Source organism: Phoenix dactylifera, unplaced genomic scaffold (genome assembly GCF_009389715.1).
Source record: "Phoenix dactylifera cultivar Barhee BC4 unplaced genomic scaffold, palm_55x_up_171113_PBpolish2nd_filt_p 000190F, whole genome shotgun sequence".
In the NCBI taxonomy this organism is placed as follows: Eukaryota; Viridiplantae; Streptophyta; class Magnoliopsida; order Arecales; family Arecaceae; genus Phoenix; species Phoenix dactylifera.
In genome coordinates, this window is record NW_024067717.1 from 378,004 (window position 1) to 397,743 (window position 19,740).

A 19,740-nucleotide genomic window follows, 5' to 3' on the forward strand; every position below is an offset into this window, starting at 1 on the left:
ATAGACCGACTGACAAAATCGATATGAATGAAAAGCAACCAGCAGGTAACCAATGCGATTGGTATGCATTGTCAATATGCATACATCTTTGCAAAATACCCCATTCAGATTTCTCATTGTAGGATTCATCAGATCATTGTATCAATATTAACGGTGCCGCTTTCCTTACATCAAAACAAACAGCTGTAATATACTGTCCAACATACATCACCATAAATAGATACAAGAGGCACTTCAGGCATGCTGTTCTCATGGAGCTTTGAAGAATATATACATATATCCACCCTTCTAAGGCTCCTGTTTCCAGTTTTTAAGGGGCCAACAAATCGTATGTAATGTGGATAACACTAACAGCCATTTTGTTGCCACTGCATTTCCTTAGCTAGATGGTTGGTCACAGATTCACTTCAGAACATTAAGTTACCAAGTGATTGTTCCAAAAATTACTATGCTGGTTCATGAGGGCGAGCAGTCCATAGAGAACTCAGGGCTCGAAGTCGCTGGAAGTAATCACCTAAGACGAGGAGGCCTCGTGCTGCCTGGCGGGTTGTGAGAATCTTGTACATTTGCTGCAGGGTTTGCTGACGGAGGTGGTCTGCCTGTTTAATGAACAATGTCAAGGTCAGTAACATTATAAATAACCTCTTGCTCAACCCTCTATACATCAGCCAGGGGAGCATTCCAACAGAATAAGAGTATATGATCAAACTAGTCTCTTAATAGCAACAAATGCACATACCCAGATTTAAGAAACAGATATTATCAGCTAAAGCTCTAGGAAACCATCAAGGGATGGCAGTTGGTCAGGTCAAACCAGGGTCTGGTTGGGTCAGTTTAGAGGAATAACATATGCTAATTTGACTCATAGCCGACCTTGCCCGGTTGGGATTCCTCAGCCCCAAACCTGTGCAGAGGGCAATTCCCAATTCGACTCATAGCTGACTTGACCTGACATTGGGTAGGGATTCCTCAACCCAAAAACTGCCCACAGGGCAATTCCTTGCACCCAGCAATAGCTCAGAATACTCTCTCTGCACAACCTAATCCAACCCAGCCATCGTGACCCAACCTACCTTGCCTGAACTTTACCAGGCTTTTAAATACCTAACTTGATAAGGATTTAAACTTCACCCTCGTGACCTGAATCAAGTCAAAAACCCTAACATGCATCTGACATTTATAATTTGGGTAAGAAATTTAACCTAAACCTGACTCAAGCTGAAAAATAAATAAATAACCCAAGCAGGATCTAGTCAACTTGGAAGTTATGCCAACCTTACCTTTTAGTCAACCTAACATTTTTGAAAGTAATGCTGAGCATGCTAAAATACTACTGTAACATGAGGGCCTTACTAAGATCATGTTATGCAAAGTCAAATGAAAGAGGTTGTTTTAATATAACAGATATTGTATACTCTACAAAGCATGGTCGGCAGAACCGTCCTGAACCGAGTGGTTCGGGGTGTACCGAGCCGTACTGGCGGTGGACTGGGACGGTTCCAGCAACCGAAACGAAAAGCCGTTGATGGAGGGGAAGAAGGAAAGAGAGAAAAAGAGAGAGCGAGGGAGGAAGGGAGGGAGAGGGAGAGGAAGGAGGAGAGAGGGAGGTGGAGACCGGCCAATGGAGGACCACAGAAGCCCGTGAGCCGTGCGGAGGAGGGGCTCCGCCTCCAGGTCCCCTATTTCAAAGAGAGAGGGAGGTGAATGCCGGCCGGCGGAGGGCCACAGAGCCCCTCCTCCGCCTCCTTTGCACAGCTTGCGGGCCCTACGCCAGCTTCCGCCACCCTCCTCTCTCCCTTCTTCTCTCCCCCTTCTTTCTCTCTCTTTTCCTCTGCCTTGTTCTCCCTCTCCCCTGCCTCCTTTACTGTTCCGATATGGGCTCGACACGGAACGGTACGAGGGCGTACCAACCCATACCGCCGGGCAACCAGTCCGGGCTCCGGTTCCGGCACAACAGACCTTGCTACAAAGTATTATAGAAGCTTAGAGACTACACTAATGGAGAATTAAAGCAATTGATAACTAGTAGAGTCAACAAGATTTAGTGTTATTATTAATAACCATAAGGGACCCTATTCGGGAAAGACTTGGATATGTAATTTCAACTTTCAAGGGTCATAGATTGGACCTAAACCTCAAAAACACTCACAGACGATGATTACAAAGATATTTATATAGCCCATTATTGAAAACAACAGAGAAAATTATTAGCTTGGCCATACATATTTTTCCTTTATGGCCATTAGCTTAAAACATGAACTTAAATCCTCGAGAATTAGATGATAGCATTAACCAATTACTAATGGAGATCACTTTAATCGTCCCACAAATTACCATAATGTAACCTGATTTCATGCCATCCCATCATTGACAAAGGGACTCAGACACCAAAAAGGCTGCCAATTAGAATCCTTGATCTTTCCAACTGATGGTAGCCATATATATCCCTATTGGGATCCCTTGGCTAATGCACTATTACCATTGAGAATTTCAAAGAAAGCAGGGGAGCTTTCCACATAAAATTGATAAAAATGATATTATTTATGCAAATAGGATTATCTTTTCAATAGCTTCACATGGGTGAATGAGCTACAGGAGTATCCAGTTCCAGAAGAAGGCATCACCAGCATGCTTGTAGAACTTTGCCAAGGATTTCCACATCTACATACATAGGTTTTCTTTTTAGCCAATAAACCATTAAGAATGTAAAAGACGGGCTGCGGGGAAACTCCTGAATGTTAATTTAAGGAAATTTATAAAAATAAAGGAGATAAAAGAGGTTTTAAAAAGAACATTAATTAAGCAGAGAAAACATGAAATTGCCTATAGGAGGGGAAAAGGTATTAACCTGGTTCACAAAGTTTACAAGACCCTCCAACTTTCCCATTGCATTTGCCATTTGTCCCATGTAAGTTGCAACACCAGAGGCACCTAATGGATCTGATGTTAGCGTCTCTGCGAGAGTTTGTTGAAGTTTATCCATTCCTTGGGAAAGAGCATCCTCAGCTTGCTGAGAAGATTGTTGCAGGTTACAGACAGCTACAACTTGTTGCTCCGTCAGAGGCTCTAATTGTGGACTGAGAACCTGTAAACGACAAGAAGGAAAATAAAAGTAAGAATAATGCATGGAGCTGTACCCAAGGCTCCATAAAATATATCAACAAAATTTGACATGTTCTCCATGAAACAGTTTATTCTCTTTTTTGAGCGGAAGATGGGAGAAATCAGAGGGTCTAATTGTGGAGTGAGAACATATAAACCATTAGAAGGGAAACAAAATTAAGGATAACACACTTAGAGTGCATGGAGTTGTACTTAAGGCTCCATAAAATATCCAACCAAAAATTGTCATGTTCTCCAAAACAGTTTATTCTCTATTGTGGCCTAAAATGACCAAGTACGCACTGGTAACTGGTAAGTGGTGCAGTCAGCTGCCCTTTTGAAAGCAGAGGTGATTGATTCTGGTCGAGGAGGATAGAAGGAGGGGGATAGCATATGAAAAGAATACAGGGCAGAAAAATACATCCAAAGAAATAAAGGTATGAGTTCTGGACAAAGATTTCTAAAAATATCTTCCAAAATAAACAAAAAATGCAGCAACTTTTTAATAAAAAGCACAAAAATCCTAGCAGTGAAATGAAGAATTTCCATTTGTAGCTATATCAGATGCTAAAAAGGCATTGGATGAATAGACCCAAGGTTCGTCGGTACCGGATCCTGTACCGTTATCATTCTATTATAGTGTCAGTATGTGGTACGGTACGAGACAGCGAGACATACCGAGTATCAGTACCGGATCCCAAGGTACTGATATCAGATGCTAAAAAGGGCATTGGATGAATAGACCCAAGGTTCGCCAGTACCGGATCCCGTACCGTTATCATTCTAGTATAGTGTCAGTATGTGGTACGGTACGAGACGGCGAAACATACCGAGTATGTGGTACGGTACAAGACTACAAATCTTGAATAGACTATTTATAAAATTAACAACAAACTATTATCCTAGTTGTAGAAATAATACTTGGAATTGTCCTCACTCATTAAGTCACCTTTAAAAGCTCTGAAGGCCGAAATCCCCCAATCCATAGAAAAAACCGTTCTGCAGGTGTTTTCCACATGCCAGACATCAGATAGAAGACATCTGACTTTGCAGCAATTGCTTTTATATGGAAAAGATTATCATAGTGGCTCATTCCACTCTCTACAAGCATGCGGAGCTCTATGTCAGATACATGCGCTTGTAAAGCAGCTCTTAATTCGCCAGTTTGCCTGTTCTGCTCTTCAACCCAGTGCCCATATTCCATCTCAAAAGCAGCAACCCCTGCAAGAACCCGAGAAGTTGGAGCATTGGTAGCATAAGTAGCTAATACTAGATTATTCATTTTTGATAGAATCGGCAGATGAGAGGACTGGAATAGGAATGGTTAAAGCTAAAAGCATAAAGATTCAAAACTTGTCCTTATGTTATTACCGGTCAAGCTAGATAGAAGGGGAAAATTTTTTGTATCTTCCATTTTCTGAACGAAAGCAGGTTAGGATCTGCCTGACTCTCTCTCATTAAAAATAAAAAAAATAAAAAACATAGAGGGGAGGGGGGAATCAAAGTAGCCTTACTAAGATGCGATGTGCCTAAGGTCAATAACATAAGCTTCCGTATTTTACATCCAAAGTATTATATATCAATAAAGCCAATATCTATTGTAAATCCAGAGTTATATCGGTCAAGAACTGTGACTGGACCTGTATGTATTACATACTATAGTTAGTTGAAGGTGAATTAGTCCTTGGATTCATGGTAGCAGATGTTTCCAGTTTGGAAGGATAAACTTACATGCCCATTGGTTTGGTAAATAGCAAGTGAGATCACACTTACTGAAACAGATACTTCTCAGACTGCAATATTCTTAGACATGCATGGAACAGAAGAAAATACTTTATGCTCCCCAATTTGCATAAATAACAAAGTCTGATTCCCCAACTTGCACAAATAATCATGTCTGGTTCCGCAACATGCATAAATAAGCATGCTTGATTCCCCAACTTGAATAAGTAACCATTATGTCTGAATAATTGTGTGCAGTAACTTTATGTATTAAACCTTGTAGATTCACAATATTGTCATATTTGGCATCTCAAGACATCAACAACAATCAGAAACAGTAAATTTTGAGTAGTTTAAATCACATATTTGCAAAGCTGGAAACAACTAGTGCTTAAAACAGACATGAAGATGGATCTGTTGTTCTTTAAAATGCATTGGTTACGATCACAATATTTTTATATAACAGTACTACTTCATCCAAAGTTAATAAAGCCAGCATAAACAATGCAATGGACAAAATAAAATGGAGATCCATGTTTTACCTGAATTAACAGTTCCTGATAATCCAAGACTTGAATCCCCTAAATGCCCACCTACGTAAACACCCTGCAGCTCAGCAGTAACACTCGATTAGCTGATAAATGGAAATAAGATGTAACTTGCTTGTCCAAGAATTGGTACTTCCTGTACCTGTTGTTTGGCGTGCTCAAGCTCCTGCTCTAGCTGAGAAAGTTTTAGACGACTTGATTCTAGCTGCTGAACGTAAGCCTATGAAAGAAACGACAGATCAATATAACAATCTATCTCTATTCACTTGTTATCTGACGCTTTTCCTGTACTATAAAGATACCTTCTTCCTTAGACGACTCTTTCTAGCAGCTTCTCGATTCTGTGCAAGACGTCTTAATACCTACATATAGCCATTTAGTAAACCTTTAGTAAACCTTTAAAACTGCAGTCTCATCAAAGTATCCAGCATGCTGAATACTATACAGATACATAACTCACTGCCTCTGGTGCTATGCACAGATAATCACTGAGACTCAAGAGGAGCACAAAATATTATTACTATTTTTAATATGGAAGTGTAAATTATTTTCAAAGAACATGAATTCATTAAGCCGAATAAAAACAAAGTTTATCAATATTGGAACCAAGATATAATCAAAAATATTAACTCTATTAGCTATTTTTTGTTTGATTGAATTGCATTCCAGAAACCTTGCATCACTTTAATTATTCTAGATTCTAATCTTTTTTGATCATCCAACCCCATTACAATCCCATCAAACAGAATTAAATCAATTATAAATTATCAAAAAAACCAAGGGAACTCCAAATTTTATGTCAAAAAGCAGCTGGCATATGTAAAATGAAAAGATGTAAAGGGTTTTAACTTAACTCCAGTGAGTTGCAGCTAAAGGTTTACTACCTCCATATTTTTTTTCAGACTTTTGAGTGGTCTCCTATGGATCTTTGATGTAAAACTTCCATCCCTAATGCCTTTTCTAACCCAGTGCATTCTAAATTAATTACCTTGTTTTGGTACACCATGATAGGCTTCCAAGGAGGGTGAATCCTTTATATCTCATTTTTCCAATAAATTGTCAAGTACAATACTAGTCTCGATTGTTTGCCACTAAATTAGTTCTTGAAGTTCTCTATTAATTAACTATGAGCTTTGCTTCACCGCTGTCACTGTAGCATCATAGTTTGCCAAAGAAAAGGTCTGATTTCATGTATATTGGCAACTAAATCTGAAATATAATTACAGTTGATCCACACCCATTTGGTGCTTTTGTAAATAGAGCTTAACATCCCATTTCCTATATTGGCATTTTACATCTTATATTGGTTTTGTCCAAAATCTCCATTCCCGGCTCCAAATAAAATGTATGTGCAATTAATAGATATCTAGGGTACAATTGATTCACAAAACACGACAAAATACAATGAACAATTCTTAATCATGGTTAAGGGATGACAGTACGATATGATTTGACACAGCCATGCAATGCCCCTTGATTGTCCCTAAATTGCACATTAACTTTCAGGCACTAATTAAGCCTGCCAAGATCCAAAATGTTTAGTCAAATAACTTCAATTAGGGACAGGTAACTTGTGCCAGACTATGTTTCTTTGATTTGGTCAGAACATAATGATAGGTAGAGAGATTCTCTCAACGCATCAGATTTTTAAATCAACAAAAAATGCATGTAGACTTTTAGGTAAAGTGCATAGACAAGGCCATAGCCAGACCTTTGAGAGAGGAAAAACATCAAAAGTAATTAAGTTCATGTTGTTTACCTTATCTGCAGGCTTGTTTGCTTCTTGGTCATATTTTTTTGATGGTCCTGGGCTCTCCAGAGGAATATCTCCTAACTATAAAAGCATTGTGAAATAAATATAAACGTGAGACAAACAGAAGAAGAATGCTGCAATCATCTATAACACCGTAACAAAACAAAAAATGCTGTATCATTATATCCTCACCCTATTGTCATGTTTCGCATCTGCTTCCACAATTGTAGATGCACCTGTATTTTGACTGCTGTCAGCTTTAAAGGAGTCACCCCACATGCTAATTTGGCGGTTTGGTTCATATATACCTATCCTTCTAGAAGTTGCAAACTGAGCTGATGCAGAACTCATACTATTTGGACTGAAAGAAGAAAAATGAAAAAATTATTACTTCACTTGCAACATAGAATAGCTACAACCATGCAACAGAATTAAAGAAGTAGAAAGTATAACAGAGAGGAAACAATAGCATACTGAAGTCAGAGGAGAGACCATCAGTATAAACCATCAGTATAAAAATTTCAGTCATGGTAGCATCACAAACCTCATGCAAAAGCTGCCAGCTCTACTACTATTGGAAATTGGAATTACCAATACGGAGTAGATGGTTCTTCGGCAAACTTGGAAATGCACTGTTAATTTGAAAAAGATGTTTGCCCGGTAAATTGTAACAAAAATCTCTTCAGAAAAGGCAATCCAATTGATGACAAGATGCATAGGAAAACTTTGTGCAACTTTAGAAGAAACTACAATTGAAAGCAGTTTACAGATAAATTAACCCCAGTTCTCGATGCTACATTGTTGAGTCTTAACAGCATAAAAAGTGACAACGGCACTTTACTTCCTCAATAACTTGCAAGTCTTCTTCACTCCCGAATCCCAACTATAACAATCAGATTATTCTATAACTCAAAGACCTTCATCTTGATTAGATAATCCAGTTATTATTCGAAAATTCTTTTTCTTAGCTCAAACTTTACACAAAACATGATGAAACCACTTTTTCTTATCAAACTTTAGATCAGAAAGATAATTTTCTGCCTACTCCTTCTATCAGAAATTGTCCTCAAAATTAGCCAACTTTAAACAGTTACCTGTTTCATTTTATAAAATTCACCATCAGTTGTGCATTAAAATTACGAACCAACCTTAAGAAGCAAAAGCTGGTGGTCTATCATTTTCAATCCAAAAATACCAAAGAAATTTTGCCTATCACATGCCCCAGCTTCCATCTCCACTCTGGCTAATGAGCTACTAACACCGACAACCCATGAATTCTCCATTATTTTACCTTGAACCCAAATACCCAGCAGCAGGACCATATCCACCTCGCCGTGAAAAAAAAAATAAAAAAAGCAACTGGCTTTCATCTATCCATTCTGCAACAAGTGAAATGACTGATTTGGGAGTATTTCCTCAAACTTCCTAAGATACAGGCAAAAGAAAGTTTGCAAAAGAATATCAATATTTCTTCTCAAAAGACTCCCCCCTCCTCATAGCACCGTAAAGCACGATAAAGCTACTGAAAACTTAAACCATAGTATCTGGCGTAAAACTTTCTCTAATCCTCCTCTTCGACCAATACACGAGAAGGAGAACAAGAACTTCCACCCGTTTGCTCCTTCTAGATTTTCTCCAAATGAGTAACCGACAGCTTAACAACAAAGAATCCATTCGTTTTCTGAAGTGGGGAGAAGCTGCCAATCCCAAAGATGTCAGCTTTAGCTGCTTCCGTGATTGAAAGAGGAAACGAAGTAGCAAATATAAACAATCCTTCATCAATAAAAATTTCCGTCTAGCTTCCCATAACCCGAAACCTCAAGAAAGAGAATCTGATCCACTCCTCTACCACCAAAATTAATTCCCAACCAGAATAGAATATCATCGGTTTCACTAAATCGGCCAAGGAATTCATAAATAAAAAACGGGGGAAAAGAAATTTTTAGATTCCCAGATGGTACAAACAATGAAAAAAAAAAAACCAAGTCAAAAACCAAAAATTTCCAAAAAAAGAAAAAGAAAAAAAACCTTTTTTTGTGGTGAAGGAATGATTGTTAGATTCCCAGTTAGCTGAAATCACAAAGGGAAGCACATCAATCAAGTCAAAAATTAGGACAAAAAAAAAATCGGGAAAGGAAAGGGAAGAATTCGAACCTCGAGATCACATGGGAAGCTCCCGCCTGGCCCTGTGACATTGAGATTCCATCAAACTAAACGAATCAACCATAGACCCTAGCTTCCGAGCGCCAAAACCCCCGCCCCTACGAAACCCTAGCGGCCCCATCGCCTCCCTCCTCCCGATGATTGCTTCGGAGCGAAAAATAAGAGGAAGAAGCCACGGAAAAATACAAAGCGAAAGTGGAATTCCCGAAACCAACTTCCCTAGCTCTCTTTCCTCTCTCTCCTCTTTCTTTATTCTTTGTTATTTTATTCCCTTTATTTTATATTTTAAACTCTTTCTCGGCCGGTTCAGTCAACGGCCAAACGCCGTCAGTCCTCCGCTATCGAACGCGGGAAAGGGAAAGAAAATACGCAGGCGCACGTTAGCGATCACCCTACGTGACGTCGGCGTCCGTCACTCAAGGTGCGGTGGAGTCTGGTCACCGCGCTAGTTTACTTACCTCAGGCATTCATGTAGTGGATGCGGCATCCCACTTTCTATTTCTTTTCCCAAAAAAAAAAAATTTCCTATAATCCATCGTATCATACACATAATTATGCTATACAGAGAAAATTTTCTTAGCTCATAAGGAAAAAAAAAAGAGCTATGTATTTGAGCTCTATCTAAAATGACCATAATATTGTTCGAATATTTAATTTTTTAATAAAATTCCTTTGTTGTTTCAGTTAAATTAAAAATTTCTACCATCTCAATTAAGTCATTTATAAAACATCTTTGATTGATAATTTTAACTTGAGACAGCGTATTACAAAAGAAAATTCAATCTAGCAATGACTAATAATAATTAATTTGATTATTTACATAAGCTATTTGATCTATTTGACGAATCAAGGCGATATATGTTTAGTATATAATTTGACCTATTTAGTATTTCTACGACCATGACTAATCCAAATATGATTTATCTCTAAAACTACTCTAAGCCATTCAAGCCCTTAGCAACAATATATTAGCTCTAAATTATTATGTAATTCGAACAAAATTATATATATTTTTTAGGTTTTTTCTCACCGACGATGAATGCATACGGCTTGTAGGTTTTTTTATTTTTTTGGGATGGTTGATGCGGACAGCCACAATTTAGTAATTTGACCTATTTAGTATTTCCACGACCATGACTAATCCAAATATGATTTATATCTGAAACTATTCTAAGCCATTTAAGTCTTTAGCAACAATATATTAGCTCTAAATTATTATGTAATTCGGATAAAATTATATATATTTTTTGGGTTTTTTCTCACCGACGGTGAACGCATACGACTTGTAGGTTTTTTTATTTTTTGAGATGGTTGATGCGGACAGCCACAATTTGGTATAATGGCTTATAATAAAGATTAAAATATATTATCTTGTGGAGGAGGGTGATGGTGATGTCAACTCACACGTCATCAGGGACGTCACAACCGACGAGTGACTGAGTGAGAAAGTCCAAGGAGCATGGGAGAGGTACGCGCACCGACCGGTCGCGATGCGATTCGTGTCTCTTGATTAGGTGCTGGGCCCCATGGAGATGGGCCCCACGTGGTGGGCCGAGACGATTGGAGCAATGATGGGAGTGGTGTCATTGAGTGTCACGGAATAGGGTGCAGCCTTTTTTGTGGTGACGGAGATGATTTGATGAGTGGTCTTTTTGTATCCGATCTAAGGCTAATGGGAGCAGTTAGTACCATGGAACTATGGAAGGCATCATCGACCACAGTGCAACATTCACACGTGTGAGTGGGAGGGTTTTTTTTTTTTTTGGCTTGGATGTGTGGCCTGTGGGTCCCTTGCATTATGTATTTGATGTGGGTCCATCTCATGGGAAAAAAATAAATAAAAGAAAAATTCGTGGTTCATGTTAATTGTAGGCAAAAGTTTATATATTGAGCGTATCTCTTTAGCTGATGAATGATCTAGGTAAGATACATGAGTATCTTTTTTTTTTTTCTTGTGATAATATATACTATCATGCAACCTATAAGGACAGTTCTTTTTATCAAGTGCACCACTTTCGTTGCTTTTTTTTTTAATGCAAATAAGACTTTTGATTTCTTTGTTGGGTTTTACTTTGCATGAATATAGTGATGTGATTCGAACATCTAGCCTTACGATGAAGATTTAAAAGATCGAATTTTTTATGATTCTATATTTTATATGATTGAGTTGCGAAAGGTTTCAGGTAGGCAACCTATGTCTGAATTGAATATTTTCATATTCGAAATCTTTTTGTAGTTGTTCTAGAACAATAAAGGGATTCTCTAAGAGGAATATTTCGTTTTGCTTCTAGTAGCAATATTCTTTTGGGTGGTGATTTTGTTTAAGAATCCAATCAATACATACTCTAAAAGAAAATATTTGAATATCAATCTAATAAGTACTGTTGGGGGGAATAAAGTTTCCCCCCAGGTGACATAAATGCCCCTAAGAAGCCGTACAACCTCCGACCCCGGACAGCCGAAGTCAGCGTCCGACCTCGGAACGCTCGGCCACAAGACGACCGACCCCGAAACCTCCGACCTAAGAGAAACCCCGATGTCCGAGGACCGTACTCTAACACCCCTCCGGCATTTATTACGCATGGCCGCTGTAATCTTCCGGCACACTCAACAATAAATGCGGATCTCCGGCTTACTCCATAATAAATGCGGATCTCCGGCTTACTCTATAATAAATGCGGATCTCCGGCTTACTCCATAATAAATGCGGATCTCCGACTTACTCCACAATAAATGCGCATGGCTCCTGACATCTACGGATCCCCAGCTCTCCACGGCAAATCGACCCAGCAGGGTCTAGTCGACTATGATAAGTCTCTGATCTCGGCCATACCGCCGACATCAGTGCAATGATTCGCCTGACCGAGCGCCGACCTGAACAACATGCCAAGCCGTACTACGGCCTCGCCCTGTTACATCACAGGTAAACCGACCCCCGCATATAAAAGGGAGCCTTGGCCTCTCAAGAGGGGGGAGGAAAAACATTCATACACCCAAAAGTCACCGTTTATCTCCTTCTCCCCACTATTTGCCCCCTCCCTGACTTGAGCGTCGGAGGGCCGGCGCCGGAGAACCCGGCCACCGGTTCGTGTGCAGGCACCCGGACGGAGGACGTCGCCAGCCAACGGATCGCCGCCCCGCTGCGAGGACTTGCTGTTCCCTCTCTCCGACCGCCCTGGACGGAGGACACCGCCCGCCGACAGACCGCCGCCCCGCCGTGAGGACTAACAGTCGTTCCCTCTCCTCGACCGAAGGTTGCCCCCGGGTCCAATTTCCAGCAACAGTTGGCGCTAGAGGAAGGGCCCGAGTTGTGGCCATGAAGTTGAGAAGCAAAGGAGCCTCCAATGCCTCACGGCGTCCCCCACCATGCCTTGGGCACTCTGTTCAAAACTCACCACCAAGACCTCCGGCAGATCCAGTCCCCCAAGTCCAATCAGAGCAGTTCAATCTGCTTGTTCAACAAGTCCAAGCACTCACTACGGCCGTCCAAGGCCTACAGCAAGTAGAAGATCAGCCTCTACTTCCTCCTCACGAGCATGAGTCCTCAGGATGCCGCTCGCAACGTCATTTTTCTGTAGAGCGTCGCCACCATCAAAGCTCCCACCGAGCTCGACCCTTGAGCCGGGAGGGCTTGTCGCGCATCCATTATCCTGCGAGCTCGCGCCGAAGCCTGACGCCTCGAGCCCGAGAGCACCCATCTGAGGCGGGGCCTGCCCCATGCCGAGCTGCAACAGGAGTCCCACCCGAGCTCGGCAGAAAGGTCGAGAAACTCGAGCGGCAGATCGAGGCGCTCCACAGCCAGAAAGCAAGACGTGAAGATGACTTTGAGTTCACCACTAAGTCACCTTTCTCTCGCCAGATCGAAGATGAGCCGGTCCCACCGAGGTTCAAAATGCCTCAGATAGAGCCCTACAACGGGACCACAGACCCCCTTGACCACTTGGAGAGCTACCGAGCCCTTATGGCACTGCAAGGGTCCTCGGAGGCCGTGCTCTGCAAAGCCTTCCCTGCAACCCTCCGAGGAGCGGCTCGGCTTTGGTTCTCCGGTCTAAAGCCGAGCACTGTGTCCTCCTTTGAGCAGCTCGGCAGGCAGTTCGCTGCCAACTTCGCTAGCAGCCGACGCCAGCGGCGAACATCGGATTCTCTCCTCAATATCAAGCAAAAGGAAGGAGAGTCCCTTAAAGACTACATCGACCGTTTCACCACTGCAACGTGGGAGGTTCGCGATCTCGACCAGTCAATTGCGATTGTCAGCATTGAAGACTGGAGCTCGGTCCTACAAATTTGTCTTCTCGATTGAGAAGAGCTTCCCTGCCGACTTTGTTGAAATGTTGGCCCGAGCTCGCAAGTACGCCAAGGCTGAGGAAGCCATGGCCTCTCGGCGGGAAGCAGCTGAACGACCTGCCAAGATGCAAAAGAAGCACTCCGAGGAGCGCTCCCAACTAAGCAGCAGATCCCCATGGCACGAGAATCCTCCTCGGCCCAAAAGTCCAGCTCGGCAGAGGTTTTCCCTCCAAAAATTCGAGGAATACACTCCCCTCACATCCACCCGAACCGAGATCCTCATGGAGATTGAGGGTCAGGGCTACCTTCGACCTCCTCCAAAAATATGGCCGTCAGAGTTGCAGAAGCACTCGAAGAAGTACTGCCGCTTCCACCGAAATTACGGCCACGACACGGAAGATTGCTACCGGCTCCGTGACGAGATCGAGGCACTCATCCGTCGAGGTCGACTGGGTCGGTTCGTCCGTGACTAAAAGGGAGGAGCCAGAAGAACGGGACCCAGAGCTCCCTTTATGAAGACCAAAAGGGTGTTGAAACCCCTCATAGCCATGCTGTAGTTATTGCAAAGTCTGACGTAAAAGGACTTGTGGATAATAAAAGCACTACGGACATCTTATTTCTTGATGCCTTCCGATGGTTGTAAAACAACTGGAGAAGATGAGCAACCCTCTGGCCGACTTCACAGAAGGTCCCGTACCGGCGAAAGGGGTTCTCGGCCTGCTAATCATGGCTGCACGCGCGCCCCGAGAAAGCTCTCTCCGAGCTGCGGTCCCTATCTGCCACCCCCTCGTGCAGTTCTCCACTGGCCGAGCTTAACATGGAGAAGAAGACTCTCTCAATATAGCTCCTATATACTACATGTCGACGACTTTGTGGCCTTGGGGGGCAGTGGCGCAGCCCAAAACTCAATGCCTGCCCCCTAGGGGTCTCCAACGACTCTCCGCCAGTGCTGAGCCAAGTCCTGAGGGACTTTGGAGCTCGGGAGCTGTCAAAATGCCTCCAAAAGGTACGAGACGTCACTTCGGCTTTAAATAATTTCAATATTCAATATATTTCTAGGTCGGAGAAGGCAAAAGCTGACCTGCAAAAATCTACATCTCCAACGCCGCCCCGATCTGAGTGGGGGCGCGCGGTCGCCAACGGACAAGGTCCGTCGTCTCCGGATATCTACATCTCCAATGCCGCCCCGATCTGAGTGGGGGCGCGCGGTCGCCAACGGACAAGGTCTGTCGTCTCCGGATATCTACATCTCCAACGCCGCCCTGATCTGAGTGGGGGCGCGCGGTCGCCAACGGACAAGGTCCGTCGTCTCCGGATATCTACATCTCCAACGCCGCCCCGATCTGAGTGGGGGCGCGCGGTCGCCAACGGACAAGGTCCGTCGTCTCCAGATATCTACATCTCCAACGCCGCCCCGATCTGAGTGGGGGCGCGCGGTCGCCAACGTACAAGGTCCGTCGTCTCCGGATATCTACATCTCCAACGCCGCCCCGATCTGAGTGGGGGCGCGCGGTCGCCAACGGACAAGATCCGTCGTCTCCGGATATCTACATCTCCAACGCCGCCCCGATCTGAGTGGGGGCGCGCGGTCGCCAACGGACAAGGTCCGTCGTCTCCGGATATCTACATCTCCATGCTGAGTCGACCACAAGCCAAAAAAGGCCGCTGAGTCAACCTGGAGCACTTTACTCCAACTGCATTAGAGGTACACCCTACTTGGCACGTACATCTCTATACATATTTGGCTATATTACAGGATGATCGACGACTGGACTACTTCCTTCGTCCGAGCCAAAAAGCAGCTCGAACTCGGAAGTCGGGGGGTAGTGTTGGGGGGAATAAAGTTTCCCCCCAGGTGACATAAATGCCCCTAAGAAGCCGTACAACCTCCGACCCCGGACAGCCGAAGTCAGCGTCCGACCTCGGAACGCTCGGCCACAAGACGACCGACCCCGAAACCTCCGACCTAAGAGAAACCCCGATGTCCGAGGACCGTACTCTAACACCCCTCCGGCATTTATTACGCATGGCCGCTGTAATCTTCCGGCACACTCAACAATAAATGCGGATCTCCGGCTTACTCCATAATAAATGCGGATCTCCGGCTTACTCTATAATAAATGCGGATCTCCGGCTTACTCCATAATAAATGCGGATCTCCGACTTACTCCACAATAAATGCGCATGGCTCCTGACATCTACGGATCCCCAGCTCTCCACGGCAAATCGACCCAGCAGGGTCTAGTCGACTATGATAAGTTTCTGATCTCGGCCATACGCCGACATCAGTGCAATGATTCGCCTGACCGAGCGCCGACCTGAACAACATGCCAAGCCGTACTACGGCCTCGCCCTGTTACATCACAGGTAAACCGACCCCCGCATATAAAAGGGAGCCTTGGCCTCTCAAGAGGGGGGAGGAAAAACATTCATACACCCAAAAGTCACCGTTTATCTCCTTCTCCCCACTATTTGCCCCCTCCCTGACTTGAGCGTCGGAGGGCCGGCGCCGGAGAACCCGGCCACCGGTTCGTGTGCAGGCACCCGGACGGAGGACGTCGCCAGCCAACGGATCGCCGCCCCGCTGCGAGGACTTGCTGTTCCCTCTCTCCGACCGCCCTGGACGGAGGACACCGCCCGCCGACAGACCGCCGCCCCGCCGTGAGGACTAACAGTCGTTCCCTCTCCTCGACCGAAGGTTGCCCCCGGGTCCAATTTCCAGCAACAAGTACCATATTTAATCTTGGTGATTGAAAATCGAAACTATTATTTACCATGCAAACTGGTCTAGAAATGAATAAGGGGAAAACCAATAATGATAATGATTATAGATGGGATATGATTAAATAAGATTCTCCTAGACAACTTGTGAGGTGGATATTATGTTAAACATTGGTGACTATCAACAAAGAAGAAAGACAACAGGATAACATATAATAAATCAACAAAATATCTAATAAGATTCTATAGATATAAACAATGTCGACATTACTGAGCAATGTTATATGGATTCAATTAGAAAATAGGACCCATATGAATGGACAAAATAATGTATGTCATTTAACTATTTGCCCCAAACAATATAAAACTTTTGATCTTCTATAAGATATTTTTCAAACCGTAAAATTTATTTCTTAATTGTGCAAAATGTGTTCATGTAGGTGTGCATGTAGCAACATCTGATTCCTACTATTTGTCCAATGAGATTTCTGACTTTTTTTGCAATCTTGTGGTGTTAATTCATCAATAAATTTTAATAGAATTTTCCCAAACCTATTCTTAATTTCTCGTGTTAAGAGATTCTTTAAGTTGATAATCTATGAATCTTATTTATTTGAGTAAAAAGATTCTGAAGATATATCTCTGTAATCACAAATGGTGTCTCATAATAATTTCCTGTTTGGTGTTAATTTGTTAAACATGATCAAGATGAGTCAACAATATTTTTGATTATCACACTTTAAAAGAGATCTGGGTTTTATAAGGGAGAAAAAGATGCTCACCTTGGCTTGAAGCGATAGAAGTTGTCTTCAAGATAACCCAGATAAAGCTCCATCATACCATATCAAAGTCCCCTCCTATAACCATCACATGTTCTGTTATGTAATGAACATGATATTGCGATTAAATTCATGAGTTGTTTTCTTAATTTATAATCATTCATAAAATATTGAAACAAAGAAAATGAGCAGATTCTTATGATTATTGAAGATGGTTTTGAGAATTGACATGCATTCAAGAAAAGAAAATTGTTAAACATGCTAGAGAAATTTGGTGCCCTGTTAAAGAAGAAGAATAGATAAAGCACATGATAATGGCATGCATTATTTGGAACGATAGAATTATTTTGCATGAGGTAAAGGAGAAAGAAGTTAATTCTGCAGTAGTAAAGAAAATTTTTCATCATGCTTTTGCTACTCTATCTGTAATCGAGGAGGAATCTAGTAGCATTGCTAATAAGAATAAAGCAACAAAATGTTATGCTTAAACTGACTCCTATATTTACCTCAAAAAAAAAAAAGCTCCCATATTGTCTAAGTGTAAAGAGTTGAAAGATTGATTGTTGATATTTCGGAGATGAAATGTATCTGCCCACAACAATAACATGGGTGAGGTCTTTGGTGGCAAAGAAATCAGATCATTATGAGAGGAACAATGAAAAGTTATTGTTAATTGAAGATAAAGATTGGTGATAAAGGAAGAGTGGGTTGTTTTATGTCTCAATTGCAGGAGAAAATGGGCATATATAAAGTGATTTGGTCCATTTAATTGAATATTTCATTCTTATTTTCAGAAGGTTTGATTCAAAGGTTGGTTAACAAGAACTTTACATTGCACTCAGGTGCATAAACCAACCAGGAAGCAACACCAAGCATGCATAAAAAGTGCATGGTAGAAACTGTATATATACTCAGGGACTAGTCTGCTGCAATTAATCTAGGTCTTTAGCAGTTTGCATTCCATAATTTGGAATCTGACATCTTTACTCCTATATTTTTTTCCTTCATAGCAATGCAACCTTTACAAAACAAGTTCTAGTTGCTTGTATAATAACAGGATTTTAACACATGAAAAAAGATTATTAGATGAAAGAATGATTCTATCTAAATAACTTCCCATTATCTCAATCTTAGACTGCCCATCTGTGATTAAAAATAAAAGAGGTGCATCTCTAGCAGAGTCAGAAAACATGCACCTTTATTATGCTCAGGTTCCACTATTAAGTTACATAAAAAAAAAAGAAGTTCCACTATTAAGATCCATCCACATGTCCAAAGTATAGAAAATTCCTTCAAGAAGGGTTGTACAGGCCCATCTTCTACTGTTGAAAACTCAAGGATATCCCTACTCTTGTCGTTCATTTCAAGAAGTCCATGCCCTTGTTGTTCAATGAATTGACTCTTTTATCAGCTATTTCCTTGTGTATGTTATGATGAATTGTGCTATCTCAACAACAACAAAAAAAAGGTGGTGAATATACTTAAAAACGAAGTAATCATGACTTCTTCCATACAAGAATCACTAAGTAGTGTTTTAGGTAGGCTTATGGCCTTGCTGTTTAAGACTCCATTTATAATAAGCACCTCAAGTTCATTATTTCCCATCCCTGAATTCCTAGTGTCATTAGTTCCTATAAAACCCTAGACATTTCCATCAAATAACCATCCATTCCCAATCAGACAGAGATGGAATTACATCCACTCCATATTACCTTCTTGACTTGAAGAGAAATAAAATCCATTAGCTTCATGTCAATTTCAAAAACCTGGTACAAAACCTATGTTAATATTGTGTAAAATAGAGCCTACTGTAGATCCATAAAAATGTTCCTTCAATGTGCTTTAGGCCAAATCTGTTATTCAAAAGCTATAATATAAACAAGGATTTTTCTCATAGATAAATTTTAAGGATATTAATTTTAAAAGATATTATATATGCACTAATACTCACTCTGAACAGAGCATATTCATAGGACATACTATACTTCTAATGTAGTAAAATGTTATTATAATTTTCTACTTAATCCCAATTGACATAACAGCTACAATATCTTCATTAGAGAGTTACAAAGAACCTATTAAACTTAAAAGTTGACAATGATAATGAAAATAAACTACTATCAGTCTCAACAAACATCTGAAAAACTGCTTTGAGATAAGGCCATGTAGGATCTTCTTAGAAAAGAGAGAGCCATTTAGGAGAAAAGTTCTAAACTGCTTTGAGATATGGAGGAAGGATCGAGGACTAGTACCCGTCTGCGTTAATCTGGATTTGGAAGTCTGATTGGACATGAGAGGGGAGGAAGAGAGCTCCACTTAGAGCTGGGGAGGAGAAGATGCAGGCTTCCACAAGCGCACTGGCTAGTGCCAAGGTATGCTAAACCTAGTAAATTGATTACTTTATAATGTCCAAGGAAAGGATGCCAGCCATTAACTTTATAATAAAGTATCTGCAGTGGCTATTCCGGATCGATTTTGATGTCCAGCACACTAGCCTGATAAAAAGCCAATATGAATTAGTTGTAGTTTCAAATTTATACCAGGATCTGACCTCTTTATTTGTCAAGCTTAGATTTGGATTGCACCTGCTGCATGATTGATGCATGTTAATCTGAAATTATTGGCTGCTATGCATTGGATCCAGACTTGCTCAACCCTGCACATAATT

At 41.7% G+C, this 19,740-nt stretch overlaps 1 protein-coding gene across 6 annotated transcripts; it reads right to left on the reverse strand.

Moving 5' to 3' along the window:
• Positions 1 to 85: 85 nt before the first annotated feature.
• Positions 86 to 19,440, reverse strand: LOC103715231 (transcription factor TGAL6-like). Of its 6 annotated transcripts, XM_039117218.1 has the most exons (11): positions 19,325 to 19,440; positions 17,076 to 17,150; positions 7,434 to 7,486; positions 7,318 to 7,361; positions 7,132 to 7,206; positions 5,675 to 5,734; positions 5,515 to 5,592; positions 5,367 to 5,430; positions 4,052 to 4,323; positions 2,849 to 3,085; positions 86 to 599 (listed from the first exon to the last, which is right to left on the reverse strand). In XM_039117218.1, exons 2-11 carry the CDS (start codon positions 17,129 to 17,131, stop codon positions 447 to 449), a joined length of 1,092 nt encoding a protein of 363 aa, XP_038973146.1. In that variant the 5' UTR covers positions 17,132 to 17,150; positions 19,325 to 19,440; the 3' UTR covers positions 86 to 446. The 6 variants fall into 6 exon arrangements, with proteins under 6 accessions (XP_038973146.1, XP_038973144.1, XP_008801023.1 ...); XM_039117216.1 differs by having other exon boundaries at positions 7,318 to 7,486; XM_008802801.4 differs by lacking the exons at positions 17,076 to 17,150; positions 19,325 to 19,440 and adding an exon at positions 9,280 to 9,532.
• Between the last annotated feature and the right edge of the window lie 300 nt (positions 19,441 to 19,740).